Source organism: Pogoniulus pusillus, chromosome Z, assembly GCF_015220805.1.
Source record: "Pogoniulus pusillus isolate bPogPus1 chromosome Z, bPogPus1.pri, whole genome shotgun sequence".
Lineage (NCBI taxonomy): Eukaryota > Metazoa > Chordata > Aves > Piciformes > Lybiidae > Pogoniulus > Pogoniulus pusillus.
Window position 1 is genome coordinate 88,586,673 of NC_087309.1, and position 16,488 is coordinate 88,603,160.

Below are 16,488 nucleotides of genomic sequence, written 5' to 3' on the forward strand. Positions count from 1 at the left end.
ATGTCTCAAGGGGCTGTCCATGGATGTGAAAGTATGGCAACCTGTTCCTCATCTCCTGTGAGCACTTTCTCCCTAGAGAGCAGCAGCATGTGAAAGGGGTCAGCACCTGCTTGCCCTAGCAGGAGAATGAGGAATTGCATTGGTTGGAAGAGACTTTTAAGATCATTAAGGTCAACTGTTAATCCAACACTGCCAGGTCACCATTAAACCATGTTTCTCAGCCCCTCATCTACACAGCTTTGAAACCCCTCCAGGGATGAGGACTCCACCACCTCCTTGGGCAGCCTGGGCCAGGCCTTAACAACCCTTCTGGGAAAAATGATTTTCCTAATATCTAACCTAAGACTCCCCTGCTGCAACATGAGGCCCTTTTCTCTTACCTTTTTGCTCCAATCACACGCAAGAGGCACCAGCCCTTGCACTTCAGGAGTTGGTAGCAAAAAAATGAACCCTGGATGGCTGGAAGGACTTCTGGTATCAGTATCCCCATTGCTTTGCACAATTGCTTGCCCACAGGAAAACATCTGAAAACAAAACCAAACTCAAACCAAATCCTTCTAGCTCTGGGGTCTCTAAAAGCACCAAACAGCCTCCTCATCCCTCTGCTGAATCTACCCTGGCACCACTGCAGAGGGGTGAGACTAGACAAGCTTTAAAGGTCCCTTCCAACCCAAGCTACTCTATAACAACAGCCACTATGGGGTAGGGTCAGACAGAAGAGTCCTCTTCTGATATCCAAACAGGGATTTTTTGTTTTATTTTGCAACAGTCATCCTGCCCAAAAAAATCCAAACAAACAAAAAAAAAAAACCCAACATCCTTTAGTCATTGTTGAAATTATGTCCTTACTGCTGGCAAAGCTGGAAGTAAACCTGTGCTGTTGTAGGATGGGCATCTCAGGCACTAAAATGCAAGGCCAACTTATCAACACAGCCTGGGCCGGACTTGGAAGGAACTCTGAGGGTAATGGAGTACTGGGCCTGGATACAGAGAGGTTGTAGGGTCTCCTTTGCTGGAGAGATTCCAGATGCACCAGGACAAAAAAAAATAAAGCCTGGATGAGGCTCTTAGTGCCATAGTCTAGTTGACTGGACAGGGCTGGATGATAGGTTGGACTGGATGATCTTGGAGGTCTCTTCCAACCTGGTTGATTCTATGACAGTGTGGTCATGGGCAAGTTGCTGTGGGAGCCCCTGCTTCAGCAGGGACATTGGGCTGGATCAATGTCCAGAGGTCTCTTTCAATCCTCACCGTGCTGGAACTCCATGCTGGATAGAGACATCCCTCTGGCTCCTGCTCTGCCTTTGTGTCCTCTTTCTGCTGGTCTCAGTGATCTTCAGAAGAGAGTCAAGATGGCTAGAGGCTGTTCTGGTCAATGCACATGAAAGTTCATGGCAGAGCAGTAACAGGACTGCAGTGATTTTTTTTTTTTATAAAGCATTTTATTCTTTTCTTGTTGTAAGGCTTATAAAAACTGTTAAACCCCAAAAAAGTTTAAAACTTTACATATGTACAACAGGAGAAATAAATTATGTTTTAAGTCATACAAAATCCACAATATACAAACAGGGCTTTGACACCACTCTAAGTATGGCACGGTGACAAGTCACAGGTATCAAAGGCTTCAGTTCTTGAAGCCTTTGCATAAAACCATGGAAAATAACAATAAAAAGATCTCCAAGGGTGCTTGCTGTGGTTGGATTGAAGCTCTACAAAACCTCAGAGCTGCAGGCCTCGGAAGGACTTGATCAGCCTTCAGAACAACTACGTTTTACAACTGCCTTTCTGCACGCCAAAAGTTTTAAAGTTGTTATACCAAGTCTTCTCCCAGAAAGGAAAACACAAAATCACCTGTAACTCACTTCTGACAAGGTCCACTCTGCTGTAGCCAACAGGACAGGTGTGAGGTCTGTCAGACTCTGAGCAAAGCCAAGTTAACCTGGCACCAGGCGATCCAACCAAGATGAGGCCATGAGGGTAGGATGTTGTCTGCTTGGCTCAGTTAAATATGTTGCACAAAAACAAGGTCTTAATTCTGCACTGGTACTACAACAGCATCTGAACAGAGGTCAGTGTATCCACAGTAGTTAAAAGGAGTGGTGCAAAGCTTTTCTGAAGCAGTATGGTTCATTACCTTCCTCCTCCTCTATGGTCAGCAGAAGGGCAGATGCCATTTGCCTCCTATCAGGAGATCAGCAAGCAGGATGGGGCAGTCTTGCTGCAGACACTGCCTGGGGAGCAAGGAGCAGCTGCCAACACCATAACCATGCAGCTGCACCATCACCTGCCATCTCCACCACCCATCACCTACCACCTGCACCTTCTCCTGCTCTAGGAAGAGGAAGGACAGAGTACTACCTTCTCATAAGGTAATATATAGAGGTTCTGGTATCAGCCAGACACAGAGCAGATTATTTTTAAAGGCAAGCGAAGGACAATTTGAAGCTAAGTGGCATTGTGCTTATCCCCATTCCTTCCCTGAACAACCTCCCCATGCTTGACCTGTGTTTCCCATAGTGCTATTTGATCCATGGTAATTCTTGTGTTAGATGCTAGCTTGTTCTTGGCAGCTCCATCACCAGCAGTCTGATGGGCAGTTAGCATGGTTTATCTTCTCAACTCCACTGGTAGGCAAACCAGAAGATCATTGCTGAGGTTTAGATCTCTGAAGATCTCTTCCATAGCTCTGGTTAACTGGAGCAGGGCAGGAAACACAGCATGTAGCAGGTCAGGGTAAAGTTAAATGCACAAACCAGGCTCCTTAGGGGTGGGAGAACATAGTTATTAGTTACTCTAGGTCTAGGACCACAGTACATCAGTTGCTCTCCTCAGATTCTTGCATCTGATCCAAGATGGTTTGTCCTGAAGAGTTAGTTGCTTTAAGTGCTACCAAGATGGATTTTTCTTGCCACCTGTGTGGTCTTCATATATCTAGGCTGCTCTGTCGAGCATCTTTAGAGAAATCTTCAGAGCATATTTGAGACAGATCTGGAAATAGCAAAGGAAAAAAAGCCAAGTTAAATGCAGCAGTTGTGAGGAGTAATAAAGACTCTCTGGGCAGTAAGAACAGGCTTAGACAGCACAGATTGGTATTTTGTCCTGTCAAAGCAGCACTTTCCCCAGCAGCAACTTAATGAGAGCCTGAAGGAACATTATGCACTAAAGTAGGCTTGAAAACAAAAATGACAGGTCTTGATGCTAGACTTTGCCAGTTCACCTCCATTCAAGGCGGACAGATGTTTGCAGACTCAGTCTCCAAGTAGGGAACTGTCATCCTTCAGTGACTGGGCAGGGGTGGAAAGCTGCAGAGCAAGTAATTGCCAGAAACCACAAAACTGAGATCTGCTCTTCCACCTCATGCAAAAGGAGGAGTAAGCAGGAAGGGCACATCTGCCATCAATTCTGTTTTATGGGGGTTACTGAGTATCAACACAGCCTTTTATTGTACCTGCAGCAATATTTACTTAATCATTTGAGACCTGTGGCAGAGCAAAAAGTTTTCACACAGGGGTTTCATTCACAGCAGTGTTTGCTACTGCACGTAACATAGCTTGCTGGCCTCTGCCAAACCTGGAAGGGTACCAGCTTATGTTTTTGAGCTGAGGTCTCCAGTCCAAGAGGGCTGTGCAAAGTCCCATGACTTCCATGGGGCTTTGCTAGCCCTAGCAAGCATTTTTTCTCTGGACTAGAAGTAAAAAAGCTTTAAGTTTACAAATTGAAATCTAAGAGAGGCCAAAAGGCTGGGCTTCACCTGAAGGAAGCCAGCATTTAGTGAGATGAACAATGATTCATTCAAAACATGACCAGAGGCACTCTGAAGCAATCAGGCTGTCACTGCTGGGACCAGCCTTACCAGAAGTCATGCTCTGAGGACTGATCCTAGGTGTCTGGAAAGTCCCTCAGAGGTTAAGCAGGGCTGGGATGCTCCGGTAATGGCCCAGTCTGCACTGTCCTGAGCCAGAAGAAATTAGCATAGCTGGAGATAAAGTGGTAGGAGTCAGGAGTTTAAAACCACAGCAAGTCCTCAGTTGAATCTTGCTTGTGCAGTTTGGGTCAAACTTTAATCAAGAGGTTTCTTGACAGCTCAGAATCTTCTACCAAATAATCTTTCTCCATCTGCTCTCCCAGCGAACAGATGCCTGTAAAGCAGCTCTCCACCACTGCATGGATCTTGAGTGTTGGCAGCACCTCATTTTTAAGGTATACCACAACAACAAAGAGACAGGTCCTTTAGGCCCAAATACTGTCTTACACCAGCTTGGTAGTCCCCAGCCCTGAGCAGTTTTGAGATTCAGCTGCACAGGATGCTGGGCCATCTTATCCAGACCATGCTTTGCCTGTGAAAGGTTGGACTAGATGATCCTTGAGGTCCCTTCCCACCTGATGATCTCCAATTCAATGGAAAGGTACAAGATGACAAATCAAGATCAGAACTGAGGATAATATCACATAGACTTAATTTTCACTTATGCCTTTAGCTACCACTAACAATTAGGAATCTTGGGCTGGAGATCATTTTTTTTTCTGAAAAAGGAGGTTCCAGCAATCTAAACAAACAAAAAAATCCCCCACCATTCTATTCACCCCAGCACAGCCTTATGCACCTGACATGACTTTTTACCTGCTTTGCTCCCACCTTTTTTGCCACTCCTCTGTGCATTTCACAAACCAGAGCTCTTTACCAGGAGATATGCTGGTTAGCTGGGAATCTTCCACACAGAAAGCAAACCTAGGAGGAGGAATTAGATTTCAAGAAAGGCACCTGTTTTCTCCATGATTGACAAAAATACCCATGTCATACAGATTGCAGATCATTCTAGGACCGCTTGTTTGATGTGACATGCTTCCTGTGACATATCTTGACAGCCCCTTAGCCTGCTGAATGGCTGGTTTATTTCTCGCTTTTAACATTTCGGGGGGGGGGTGGGAGGGGAATTTGCTTTTCCTACCCCTGTGGCTCAGTTTGTTCTCCTGTCATTTGTCTGTGGGCCAGCCAAGCCCTAACCCTTGACAAAAGCACAACCAGCATGCAGAATACTCCACAAATGCTAAGTGATGCTTATTTGAAGCTCTGAGAAATGTGGGAAATTGTCAAAATCAACTCTTCTTCTTTGGCAGCTCTGAGTTGGCTTCAGGCCAACATTAACACAGCATTTGGGAGTGCAGTGCCAAGTGCTGAGCAGATCTACTGCTTGTTGGATGCTCAGGTAGCTTTCCAGTTAGACATCTCAGAAGCAGCACTACAGTGCTTAAGAAGTTTGTGTCACCACATTATTGGTTGCAGTTTTAGGTCTAGATTGAGCCAAATTATCATGTTATGACTGTAGCTAACAGCCACACCCACCTACTTTTCTGTATTTTTGGTGCTGTCAGTGTTTTAACCCTTTCAGGTACAATCTAAACCATCTTGAAGAAGGCTGATTTAGTCTTAAAGCAGAACTAGTCTCCAAAGGCAGGCAAGACACAATCACAACAGCTAAATGAAGCTAAAGAACATCCCAGATCTGAAATGCAGCAACTAGTTCTGCTTAAAGCCTAGTATGTAGCCCCATGCTGAAGGTTTTCAGCCTACACCATGAAGGAACATTGCTTCTGCTCACTGCAGGAGTGCTGGACCCAAAGCATTGCATTAGGAGCTAGTGATGCTGTAAAATGGAAGACAGTTCAGGGTAACAAGTTCAGAACCCCAACTTTAATTGCTAGGTTCAGAATATTCCTCCTTTTGGTGGCAGTTTGGCATCAGCTCAGACACAGCCTAGCTCAGTTCTCACCTCTGCTGGGTTTCCCCTGATTTCACACGTATACGCCTAACATGCAGCTCCTGGACAGCCTTCACAGGTCGGTACCAGTAGCTCTTCAGCTCTTTCCACAGATCATACCACGACTGAGATGTTCCCTCCCAGGTGAGCTTTATTTTCAGTAGTTCACCCATGTCCTCTTCAGTATAGACCAGGAAGGTGTTAGTAGCGTTGAGGCCAATTTGATCAAGCCTGAAAGACAAGCAGAGCCTCAAGGTTTCTTCCTGATGGAAGCATGCCAGGTGCTCATTCATTTCATGCAAGAAGGCAAACAGAGCTCTTTGCACCTTATCAAGTGCCCTACGTTCAACTGTCACCACTTAATTACTGATTACAGTGAAGAAAGTGAGCTTAGATAGGTGGTTCAATACAATACATCACACATTTGGCTCAGCCATCCTTCCATTGCTTAAAGGTGTATTTCCTGCCTTGTGTTTCTTCTGGGAGAGGCTAAAGGAGGTCAAACAACACCTCCAGAGATATGGGTGTTTTCAGACTATGTCCAACAGGTAGCAAGGAGAAGTGGAAAAAAAGTACTTCAACAATGAGCTGCGGAGGTTAAACTGTAGAGGATTGGGCACAGAGAGCTCTCTCAGCAATAAATTGTAACTAAGGTTTTTTTCTGAGTGGTGATGGCTGCTAGGCTAGTGTTATCAGAGAGAAAAGACAATGATGCCTCTTGGTCTAGTCACAGGGGCCTTTGTAGGTGAACACAACAGACTTACTTACATTTCTAGAGGGAGTGGTTCAGAATCTCCATTGGTGCCATGAAGGGTGACAGAGAAAGTAGGGTCCACCTCTCCCAAGGTGTTGTAGCTGAAGACATGCATTTTCATCTGATAATGGTAGACTGCAGAGAAACAAGGAGAGTATAAATGGAACCAGCTTTGTTGAGAGACAATGTGGATCAGCACCACTCTTTGTGAAATAGGCTGTTCTTCACTGAGACATCAACAACTGCTTTCTTCTAGTGAAGATAAAAGTTGACATCTGCACAACAGCAGCAGGTCCAACTGCGGGGAAGGCTCCTCAGACCTTACACTGTTCTTCTTGCAAGTATGACATGTGTGAACTGTGGTCTTGCTCCTGGTCCTTATGGAGGATGGACCCCAGCAATGCCACAGGGCAGCAGAGCATACAGATAACAGCAAAAGATTACTGCCCGGCACTGCACCGCTTTGAGGTGATGTTGCTGCTCCACTCCTCAACTCATCCAGCATTGATTCTGCTCTCGGAGATGATGTGGCTATGCTCTTGGACAACAAGTAAACCATGAGCCAGCAGTGTGCTCTTCTGGCCAAGAAGATTAATGGTATTCTGGGATGCATTAAGAGTGTGGCCAGCAGTTTAGAGGGAGGTTCTCCTTCCCCTCTAGTCTGCCCTAGTGAGGCCACATGTAGAGTATTGTGTCCAGCTCTGGGATTCCCAGTTCAACACGGACAGGGAAATGCTAGGGTGTCCAACAAAGGGCTACAAAGATGAGGAGGGAAATGAAGCATCTCTTGCAAATAGAGACTGAGATGTGGGGCTGTTGAGCCTTGGAGAAGAGCAGCATAAGGTGGGGGTTAGCTTGGTGAGAGCTAAAAGCTGGAAGGCAAGAACCACAGGATGGGCCCAGAATTTTTTCAGTGGTACCCAGTGACAGGACAAGGGGCAATGGGCACAATCTGAATGTGAGAAACCTCTTTGGTGTCAGAGTGCTGGAGGCCTGGGGCAGGCTGCCCAGAGAAGCTATGGAGTATCCTTCTCTGGAGAGCTTCCAAACCCAGCTGGCTACTGTGATGCTATGCAAGCTGCTGTGGGTGCCCCTGCTTTAGCAGCAAAGGTTGGACTGGATGATCTGCAGAGGTCCCTTCTAATCTGTGAGTCTTCCTAGGAGGGGAAGCATACCTTTGAATGGCATGTCTGCTCTTGTTTTCAAGTACATCTTGCTGTTCCTCCTGTTCCGAGTCTTCCTGGCGTTGTAGCCGATGCCGTTGCAGCGGTTCTTGCGGCAGCTCAGGCAGATGCCCTTCTTGAAGCGACTGGAGTCAGTGCACTGGAAGGCGAAGCTCTGCTTGTCTTGGTTGACCAGAGAGTCCACGAAGAGGTGCACAGACCGCTCGTGTTCACATTTAACAACTTCTCCAATTGCTACAGGAGCAGAGTCGCAAAGGAATAGGTTTTGTTTAAGCATTTGTCACCCCAGCAGCTGGCTAAGACATAGTGAGCGCTGCCTTTTGGTAGCCCAACATAAGCTGGGCATGGCTGGACTTGAATATTTTTCAGACAGTAGCAATTCAGAAGGTCCTGCTCATGTGGGAGACACTTGAAGAGAACCAGTCACTTAGTCTCTGCCAGGAAGACAGCTGTTAAGAAGACTCTAGAACCAGCATGAGACATCACAGCTCATGGCCAGGCTTTCAACTGAAGTTTCTTTTCCCCGGTATGGAGCACTGGTGAGGCCAAACCTTAAGTACTGGGTTCAGTTTTGGGACCCTCACTCCAAGGACATTAAGGTGCTGGAATGTGTCCAGAGGACGGTGGCAAAGCTGGTGAAGGATCTGAGCAGAGTCTTATGAGGAGCAGGTGAGGGACCTGTGGTTGTTTAGCCTGGAGAAAAGGAGGCTAAGGGAAGACCTTCTGGCTCACTACAGCTCCCTGAAAGGAGGTTGCAGTTACATGGAGGTTTAGTCTCTTCTCTCAATTAAGAAGTGACAGGACATGAGGAAATGGCCTCAAGTTGACCAGGGTTAGACGCAAGAAGAAAGTTCTTCACTGGCAGTGCTCTCAAAAACTGGAACAGGCTACCAAGGAGGTGGCTGAATTCCCTTCCCTGGAGTAATTTAAAAGCCGTATAGGCATGGTGCTGAGGGACATGGCTCAATGGTGGACTTGGCAGCAGTGGGTTAAACATTTGGGTTGATGATCTTTCAAGGTATTTTCCTACCAAAAGGCTTCCATGAATCATAACTAAGTCCTGTTTCTGGCAGCTATATCCAGTAATAGACACAGTTTAGAAGGAAAAAGTTTTCTCTGATCATCCTGCACCATCAAGCCAAGTCTACTAATGAGGAGCCAGGATTAACTAGAGGCAAAAATACATGATGAGAACTTACTGCCATAGGCGATCGCTCCCAAGACATCACTCAAACCACAGCCAGGCTGGAAGTCTCCCCCGTTAGGGTAGATGTCAACGTGGCCTACAGGCATCTGGATCCCGATGCTCACACCGAGTGTTTCCCTTGTGTAGGTGTGAAGGACATCCACAAAGCTGGCATCATCAGGGGAGAGGCGCTTGCTAGGGTCCACCCCTTCAAACATTGGGCCAGCTGGATCTAAGCCTGGTGTTGGAGACAGTGCACAGGATGCCAGGTAAGAAACTGGGTTATTTCACACAATATAGCCAGGAATCTGCTGCCAGCAGCCCTTCTGATCAAGCGCTGCACCAACAGCCCCTGCCTCATTGCCGACACCATCCCTAATATCTTCTTACTGTGGGCTCACTGAGGGAACACATGAAGATGTCGCACACTTTTGGTGCAACACAACTCACCAGTAGCACCAGTGCCCTGCAACAATGGCTTCAGATTCACCACTGGAAGCAATGAGTCTATGCTAGGTCACAGCAAAGAGATACTTCAAGACACAGCAGATGGGCAAACACCAGATGAGGTCCAGCACCCCACAGAGACCACTTGTAGCCAAAGCTGCCTTGGCAGCATTTAATCCATTTTCAGACCTCGCATATGGAGGGACTAAGACAAGTTTAAGCAGCAGCCAGGTAATCCCTGCATCTGAGATCCTGTGATGGGTTTGAGACCTTCTGTTAACCTCTGAGCCTTTCCCACAACCTGCAGCTGTGATCCTGAATCCTTCCCCAACTTGACTGTCAGGAGATTTTCCTGCTTAAGTAAACACAGACAAATATTGGTAGTAACTGAGGAGTTCTTACTCCATTTAAATGCTTCATGCAACCCTCTGTACTATGCCCAGAGTTCTCATATGTGGAAATCAGCTTCTGGAGTCAGCAGCACTTTGAGGTATTTTCAGAATGAGGGTTGGGGTAGGGGGTGGAGGGGCATCTGACCAGACATCCCATGGGACAAAGAGCACTCAACAGCTCTCACTTCCACTGAGTTTATAAGCATAATGACAAAACTAGTTTCATTCAGAGGCTTAGAATGTGGATAGTAAGAGCTTCAGCTGGACTTGCTTTGAAGCAATATTTAACTTCAAATACACTCAGTATCAAGGCTGTCCTCTGAAAGGCTTTTCATATCTACAGTTCAAACTTTCTCATGTGAAAAGACCTACGGCCATCACAGGTAGGAAACTCATCATTTCTGAGTAAGCAAGCCCAAAAGAATGTTGCAGCAACACATGAAATAAGCCTCTTCAAGGAAACTCACTGACACTCAGGAAAGGTGCTTTAAAAAACTACTCACCTGTAATTCTGCCTATTGTCCCATGGACATGGTTACCAGCAAAGCCAGCGACGTGGGCACCGAGGCTGTACCCGATCAGGTGGACATTCTCAAGCTTGAAGAGGGGGTTCTCCTGCAAGGGAAAAAAAAAACACATCATTTGCCTCTCATAGCTTTCAAAGCATCTGGCACCACCCCTCCCTGCAGGAGTCTGGTCCAATTCTAAGACATAAGAAGTGAAAAATGCTTTGTTATTTATTTCAAAGCAAGTAGAATGGTTTGGGTTGCACCTGTGGCTTGCCTCCAACCACAACACCCAGCTTCCGACCCCAGTTATGATGTTCTTTAAGCAGAACCTGGACCAGCCTTTCCCCATGGAGCTGCTAACACGCCTCAGTACTGGCTAAAGGTCCAAATACAGCATCACGGACCTCCTTTGCCACCTTCTTGGCAATCCAACACTGACACTGAACCCTAACTCCTGAGTTCACATTGCTGAGACAGGACTCCTGAAGTTTGAAGTCTGCTTTAACACCACTGATCCAAGCACGCCACAGAGTGGCATCTCCCAGGAACACATGGTAGGGCTCGCACAAAGGCTGAGTGCGCCACCTTAGCTCTGAGGCATCACCCCACCAAGCCTTGGGGTTGGGATTACACCAGAGCATTGGAGCTCCATTCCCTTATGCAACAGGTCCTTCATGGAGCATTACAACAGCAGCTTTAAGTGGTGTTACCTGCAACCAGTCAAGCAGCCTTGCGATGCTCTTCCCCACGATCTGTGTGTTGTTCACAGCATCAGTATACAGCTGGTGGGCAAGCGTCAGCCAGTCCACCACCACCACGTTGGCATCCTTCTCCCTCTCCTGAAGGGCAGACACTAAGCTACCCAGCCAGGTTTCAAACATGCCACTCATCTGAAAAAAGAGATTCAGGTGCTGGTTTCCAGATCACACATCACAGTGAAGTTATTTGTGTATCATTTACATGCGGTTCTCCAGCTCCGTGCTGCTCCTCTACAAGCCTCACCACTTCTTGGTGCTGCATTCATGGTGTAAGAAAAACAGGTTTCAGGAGGCTGTGGCTGTAATTAGCCACTTTGCCTTTTAAGGCAGGAGGGGAGGCGTTTGCTCCACATCACCTTATCACTCTTCTCCTCGGAGTTTCAGAAATTCTGATGGATTGCAACATTATTTCCCAGCCCTGGCACCATTGTTTGCAGAAAGCCCTGGCGGAGTTGATAAGTCGCCTTGGTGCTACACGCTGGGCCACATCAAACGCAGGAGAAGAAAGCTTGATAAAGCTTGTGTGCCCTCTGTTTCTTTATCAGTGAGCAGAAATGAAGATCGTGGGCATGCAGTTAAAGTCCAGATGTTCATCCAGCCAAATGCCACCTTCGAAGATGTCACTTAGTTGGATTTTAGGGAAGAGCTCAAAGTCAAAGGCATACCACATGCAGGTATGAAGCGATCTGCAGCACTTTTACAGAGTAGGGCCCACATTACTTTACTCCAGAGGTCTCAGGTGCCAAATGCTAGGAAGCCAAGGCGCTCAAAACACAAAAAGTCATCCCAAATCCCACATACTCCACAGGAACAATCTACGTTTTCTCCCTCTAAGTGGATAGACAGAACCTCGAGCATCGTCCTGAGCAGGGCGGGATCCACCCTCCATACTTACCGTCCAGCCGTGGATGATAAAGAAGGTTTTCGCCGTCACGTTGAATCTGCAGTCCTCCAAACAGTCGCGGTGGCCAACGGTGAGCGCACAACCATCTTCCTCGGTGTCCGACGAGGAGCGGAGATTGAACTTGACTGGCGGCTTGGCTGCCGGCGCACGCTCCAGCGGCTCGGTGATGGGACCCTCTGCAAACCAGCGGCGGACTTCAATGCTGAGCCAAAACCAGCTCTGAACCCACCACTTGAGCTTCAGCCTCAACCGGGAGATGAATAAACCGGCTCCTTGCCCACCACCCATCCCAACCCCATCTCACGTGGGACCGTGCTCACCCACCTCTTCCTTCTGCTCCTGCCCGCAGCGCCGGCTCCGCCAGCCGCGCCGCGGTGCAGCCTGTCAGGGCGGCGCAGAGCAGCAGGGCGAGCTGCCTCATGGCTCGGCGGGACGGAGGGACCGGCGGCGCGGACGGGCGGACGGACGGACGGGCGCGGGCAGGCGGGCGGCGGGGCCCTTTAAGGGCCCGCGCGGGGCGGTGCTCGTGGCCCGATGGGGCTGTCCCTGCGGCGCCGGCACCGAGCGCGGCTCGGACTGGGCACACCCTCCCGTGACGTCACGGGGCGCGTGGGCGCGGCGCTGGGCGGGGCCTGTGGGGCGCGTGGCGGGACGGGACCCTGCGCTGGCCGCGGGGGTGGCGGGAGCGGGGCGGGGGCGGCTGGGGCTGGGGAAGAGCTGCGGCGTCACCCGGGACCGCCGGGGCTGGGGCTACATCGTGTCCCTCAGCACCACATCTCTGCCGCTACAGCCACCGCCCTGAGCAGCCCGGTCCAGGGCTGGCAACCCTTCAGTGAAGAACTTCCCTATCCTGCCCCAGCTGAGCCTCCCACGCTGCAGCTTCTTGTGCTGTCACTTGTTACCTGAAGGAAAAGGGCAAGCCCTACCTGCTGCAGCCTCCTGTCAGAAGTGATGGAGAGCCAGCAGGCCTCCCCTCAGCTGCCCCTCACAGGACCTGCTCTTCAGGCCCTTCACCAACTTCATTGCCCTTCTCTAAACACACTCAGCCCCTCAATGCCCTTCTCAGAGTTAGGGGTCCAAAACTGAACCGAGGATTCAAGGTGTGCCCTCACCAGTGCTGATTATGGGGGCACAACTCCTGCCCTTTTCCTGCCACACAACTGTTGAACCAAGCCAGGATGCTGGTGGCCCTCTTGGCCACCCAGGCACAATGCTGGCTCACTGTCAGCTGGTTGTCAACCAGCTCCCTTAGCTCCTTTCTCTGGGGACTGAGTGGCTGAAGAGCAGCCAGGAGGAAAGGGACCTGGGATTACTGATAGATAGTAGGCTGAAGATGAGCCAGCAGTGTGCCCAGGTGGCCAAGAGAGCCAATGGCATCCTGGCCTGCATCAGGAATAGTGTGGCCAGTAGGACAAGGGAGGTTATTCTGCCCCTGTGCTCAGTGCTGGTCAGGCCACACCTTGAGTCCTGTGTCCAGTTCTGGGCTCCTCAATTCAAGAGAGATGTTGAAGTGCTGGAATGTGTCCAGAGAAGGGCAACAAAGCTGGTGAGGGGCCTGGAGCACAAATCCTATGAGGAGAGGCTGAGGGAGCTGGGGTTGTTTAGCCTGGAGAAGAGGAGGCTCAGAGGTGACCTCATTGCTGTCTACAACTACCTGAAGGGAGGTTGTAGCCAGGTGGGGGGTGGCCTCTTCTGCCAGGCAACCAGCAACAGAACAAGGGGACACAGTCTCAAGTTGTGCCGGGGGAGGTCTAGGCTGGATGTTAGGAGGAAGTTCTTGCCAGAGAGAGTGATTGGCATTGGAATGGGCTGCCCAGGGAGGTGCTGGAGGCACTGTCCCTGGAGGTGTTCAAGAAGAGACTGGATGAGGCACTCAGTGCCACGGTCTAGTTGACTGGCGAGGGCTGGGTGCTAGGTTGGACTGCAGATGACACCAAGCTGGGGGCAGATGTGGCTGGGTTGGAGGGCAGAAGGGCTCTGCAGTGGGACCTTGACCACCTGGACAGATGGGCAGAGTCCAATGGGATGGGGTTCAATAGCTCCAAGTGCAGGGTGCTGCACTTTGGCCACAACAACCCCATGCAGAGATACAGGCTGGGGTCAGAGTGGCTGGAGAGCAGCCAGACAGAGAGGGATCTGGGGGTGCTGATTGATACCCGCCTAAACATGAGCCAGCAGTGTGCCCAGGTGGCCAAGAGAGCCAGTGGCATCCTGGCCTGCATCAGGAATGGTGTGGTCAGCAGGAGCAGGGAGGTCATTCTGCCCCTGTACTCTGCACTGGTTAGACCACACCTTGAGTACTGTGTTCAGTTCTGGGCCCCCCAGTTTAGGAGGGACATTGAGATGCTTGAGCGTGTCCAGAGAAGGGCGACGAGGCTGGTGAGAGGCCTTGAGCACAGCCCTACGAGGAGAGGCTGAGGGAGCTGGGATTGTTTAGCCTGGAGAAGAGGAGGCTCAGGGGTGACCTTATTGCTGTCTACAACTACCTGAGGGGTGGTTGTGGCCAGGAGGTTGCTCTCTTCTCTCAGGTGGCCAGCGCCAGAACGAGAGGACACAGCCTCAGGCTGCGCCAGGGGAGATTTAGGCTGGAGGTGAGGAGAAAGTTCTTCCCTGAGAGAGTCATTGGACACTGGAATGGGCTGCCCGGGGAGGTGGTGGAGTCGCCGTCCCTGGAGCTGTTCAAGGCAGGATTGGACGTGGTACTTGGTGCCATGGTCTAGCCTTGAGCTCTGTGGTAAAGGGTTGGACTTGATGATCTGTGAGGTCTCTTCCAATCATGATAATACTGTGATACTGTGATACTGTGATGATCTTCGAGGTCTCTTCCAGCCTGGTTGATTCTATGATTCTATGATGAAGGCCTAAAACCAGTCAAAAGCCAGGGAAATAATTAGAAACCAGGCATGGGAATTGCTTTAGCACTCACTGGTAGATACTGGTGGAGAGGATTCATCTGACTTTTGCAGTGCTTTCCCTCTCCTCTCCTCTCCTCTCCTCTCCTCTCCTCTCCTCTCCTCTCCTCTCCTCTCCTCTCCTCTCCTCTCCTCTCCTCTCCTCTCCTCTCCTCTCCTCTCCTCTCCTCTCCTCTCCTCTCCTCTCCTCTCCTCTCCTCTCCTCTCCTCTCCTCTCCTCTCCTCTCCTCTCCTCTCCTCTCCTCTCCTCTCCTCTCCTCTCCTCTCCTCTCCTCTCCTCTCCTCTCCTCTCCTCTCCTCTCCTCTCCTCTCCTCTCCTCTCCTCTCCTCTCCTCTCCTCTCCTCTCCTCTCCTCTCCTCTCCTCTCCTCTCCTCTCCTCTCCTCTCCTCTCCTCTCCTCTCCTCTCCTCTCCTCTCCTCTCCTCTCCTCTCCTCTCCTCTCCTCTCCTCTCCTCTCCTCTCCTCTCCTCTCCTCTCCTCTCCTCTCCTCTCCTCTCCTCTCCTCTCCTCTCCTCTCCTCTCCTCTCCTCTCCTCTCCTCTCCTCTCCTCTCCTCTCCTCTCCTCTCCTCTCCTCTCCTCTCCTCTCCTCTCCTCTCCTCTCCTCTCCTCTCCTCTCCTCTCCTCTCCTCTCCTCTCCTCTCCTCTCCTCTCCTCTCCTCTCCTCTCCAGAAAGTCTCCTCACAGCTCTCATCTATGCACCAGGTTGCAGCTGGGCCTGCTGCTCTTTTCCTCCTGGGATCACTCCCAGAACCTCTGAACTTCTGACTCTGCAGAATGTGTAGAAGTTCTGGGAGCTATTCGAGCACCTCCTGTTTCAGGAGGCAGGAGATGACCCTAACTGCTGTTCCCCAGGGAGCGTGGGTTTCGCACAGTGTCCTGGGGGCAGCACAGCTGTGTGGTGCCTCTGGAGGAGCAGCACTGTGAACAGCAGAGGCACAACCAAGAAAGGACAGGAGATTCCTCAGCTGCTGGCCCAACGCTGGACTTAGTCCTGCGGGAAATTAATCAGCTAAGCCTCGTCACCAAGTGCTCTTCACGTCAAACTCCTGGTGCTAACAATCCCCTGCCAGACCATCAGCCACATCTTCTCATTCTTCCTCCCGTGCCTCTGCATTCAGCTCTTGCCTCTTGCCATTGTAAAGCGGCAAGGGGTGGGGATATGTCCTCCTTTTGTCTATGCAACACTGGGGAGAGGCGGCGGAGGGGGAGGTGGTCCTTTTTTCGCTTCTGGCTTCCAAGAATGACAGTAGCAGGGAGAACAGTTAGCAACAGTAAGGAAGAAGCAGCACATCGAAATAATTCCTGGCTGCTTTGGCCAAAAGGTGATGATCATCTGGGGAGATGCTGAGGAACTGCTGTGACAGAGCCTGGCTCTGCACTGACCTCTCTGTAACCTTACTGGCCTGAGGGGAAAATGCTCCCACCCAGAGCTGCTTGGAAAATAACAGTTCGTTAAGTCCAATAATTTTCAGGAGAAACTCCTAGTTTTGATTAGTTTTTCACTGAGAAAGATTTCATGGCTCCCAGATGGAATTTCTGGATATTGCAGTAAGTAATAAATAATAAACCAGGGTAAAATGGATAATAATCCGCCTTTAAAAAAGCTGGAAGCTCAATGTTTACAGCACTTGTAGGGTTGTTGGAGGCTTTATCCCAGCAGCTGGTGTGAGCTGGGCAATGCT

General features: G+C 49.9%; 1 protein-coding gene across 3 annotated transcripts; it reads right to left on the reverse strand.

Moving 5' to 3' along the window:
* Positions 1 to 1,420: 1,420 nt before the first annotated feature.
* Positions 1,421 to 12,468, reverse strand: LIPG (lipase G, endothelial type). Of its 3 annotated transcripts, none has more exons than XM_064140281.1 (10): positions 12,218 to 12,468; positions 11,885 to 12,069; positions 10,942 to 11,121; positions 10,226 to 10,337; positions 8,897 to 9,121; positions 7,689 to 7,931; positions 6,528 to 6,648; positions 5,772 to 5,990; positions 4,637 to 4,729; positions 1,421 to 2,988 (listed from the first exon to the last, which is right to left on the reverse strand). In XM_064140281.1, exons 1-10 carry the CDS (start codon positions 12,312 to 12,314, stop codon positions 2,967 to 2,969), a joined length of 1,497 nt encoding a protein of 498 aa, XP_063996351.1. In that variant the 5' UTR covers positions 12,315 to 12,468; the 3' UTR covers positions 1,421 to 2,966. The 3 variants fall into 3 exon arrangements, with proteins under 3 accessions (XP_063996351.1, XP_063996350.1, XP_063996352.1); XM_064140280.1 differs by having other exon boundaries at positions 4,622 to 4,729; XM_064140282.1 differs by lacking the exon at positions 7,689 to 7,931 and having other exon boundaries at positions 4,622 to 4,729.
* Positions 12,469 to 16,488: the final 4,020 nt, after the last annotated feature.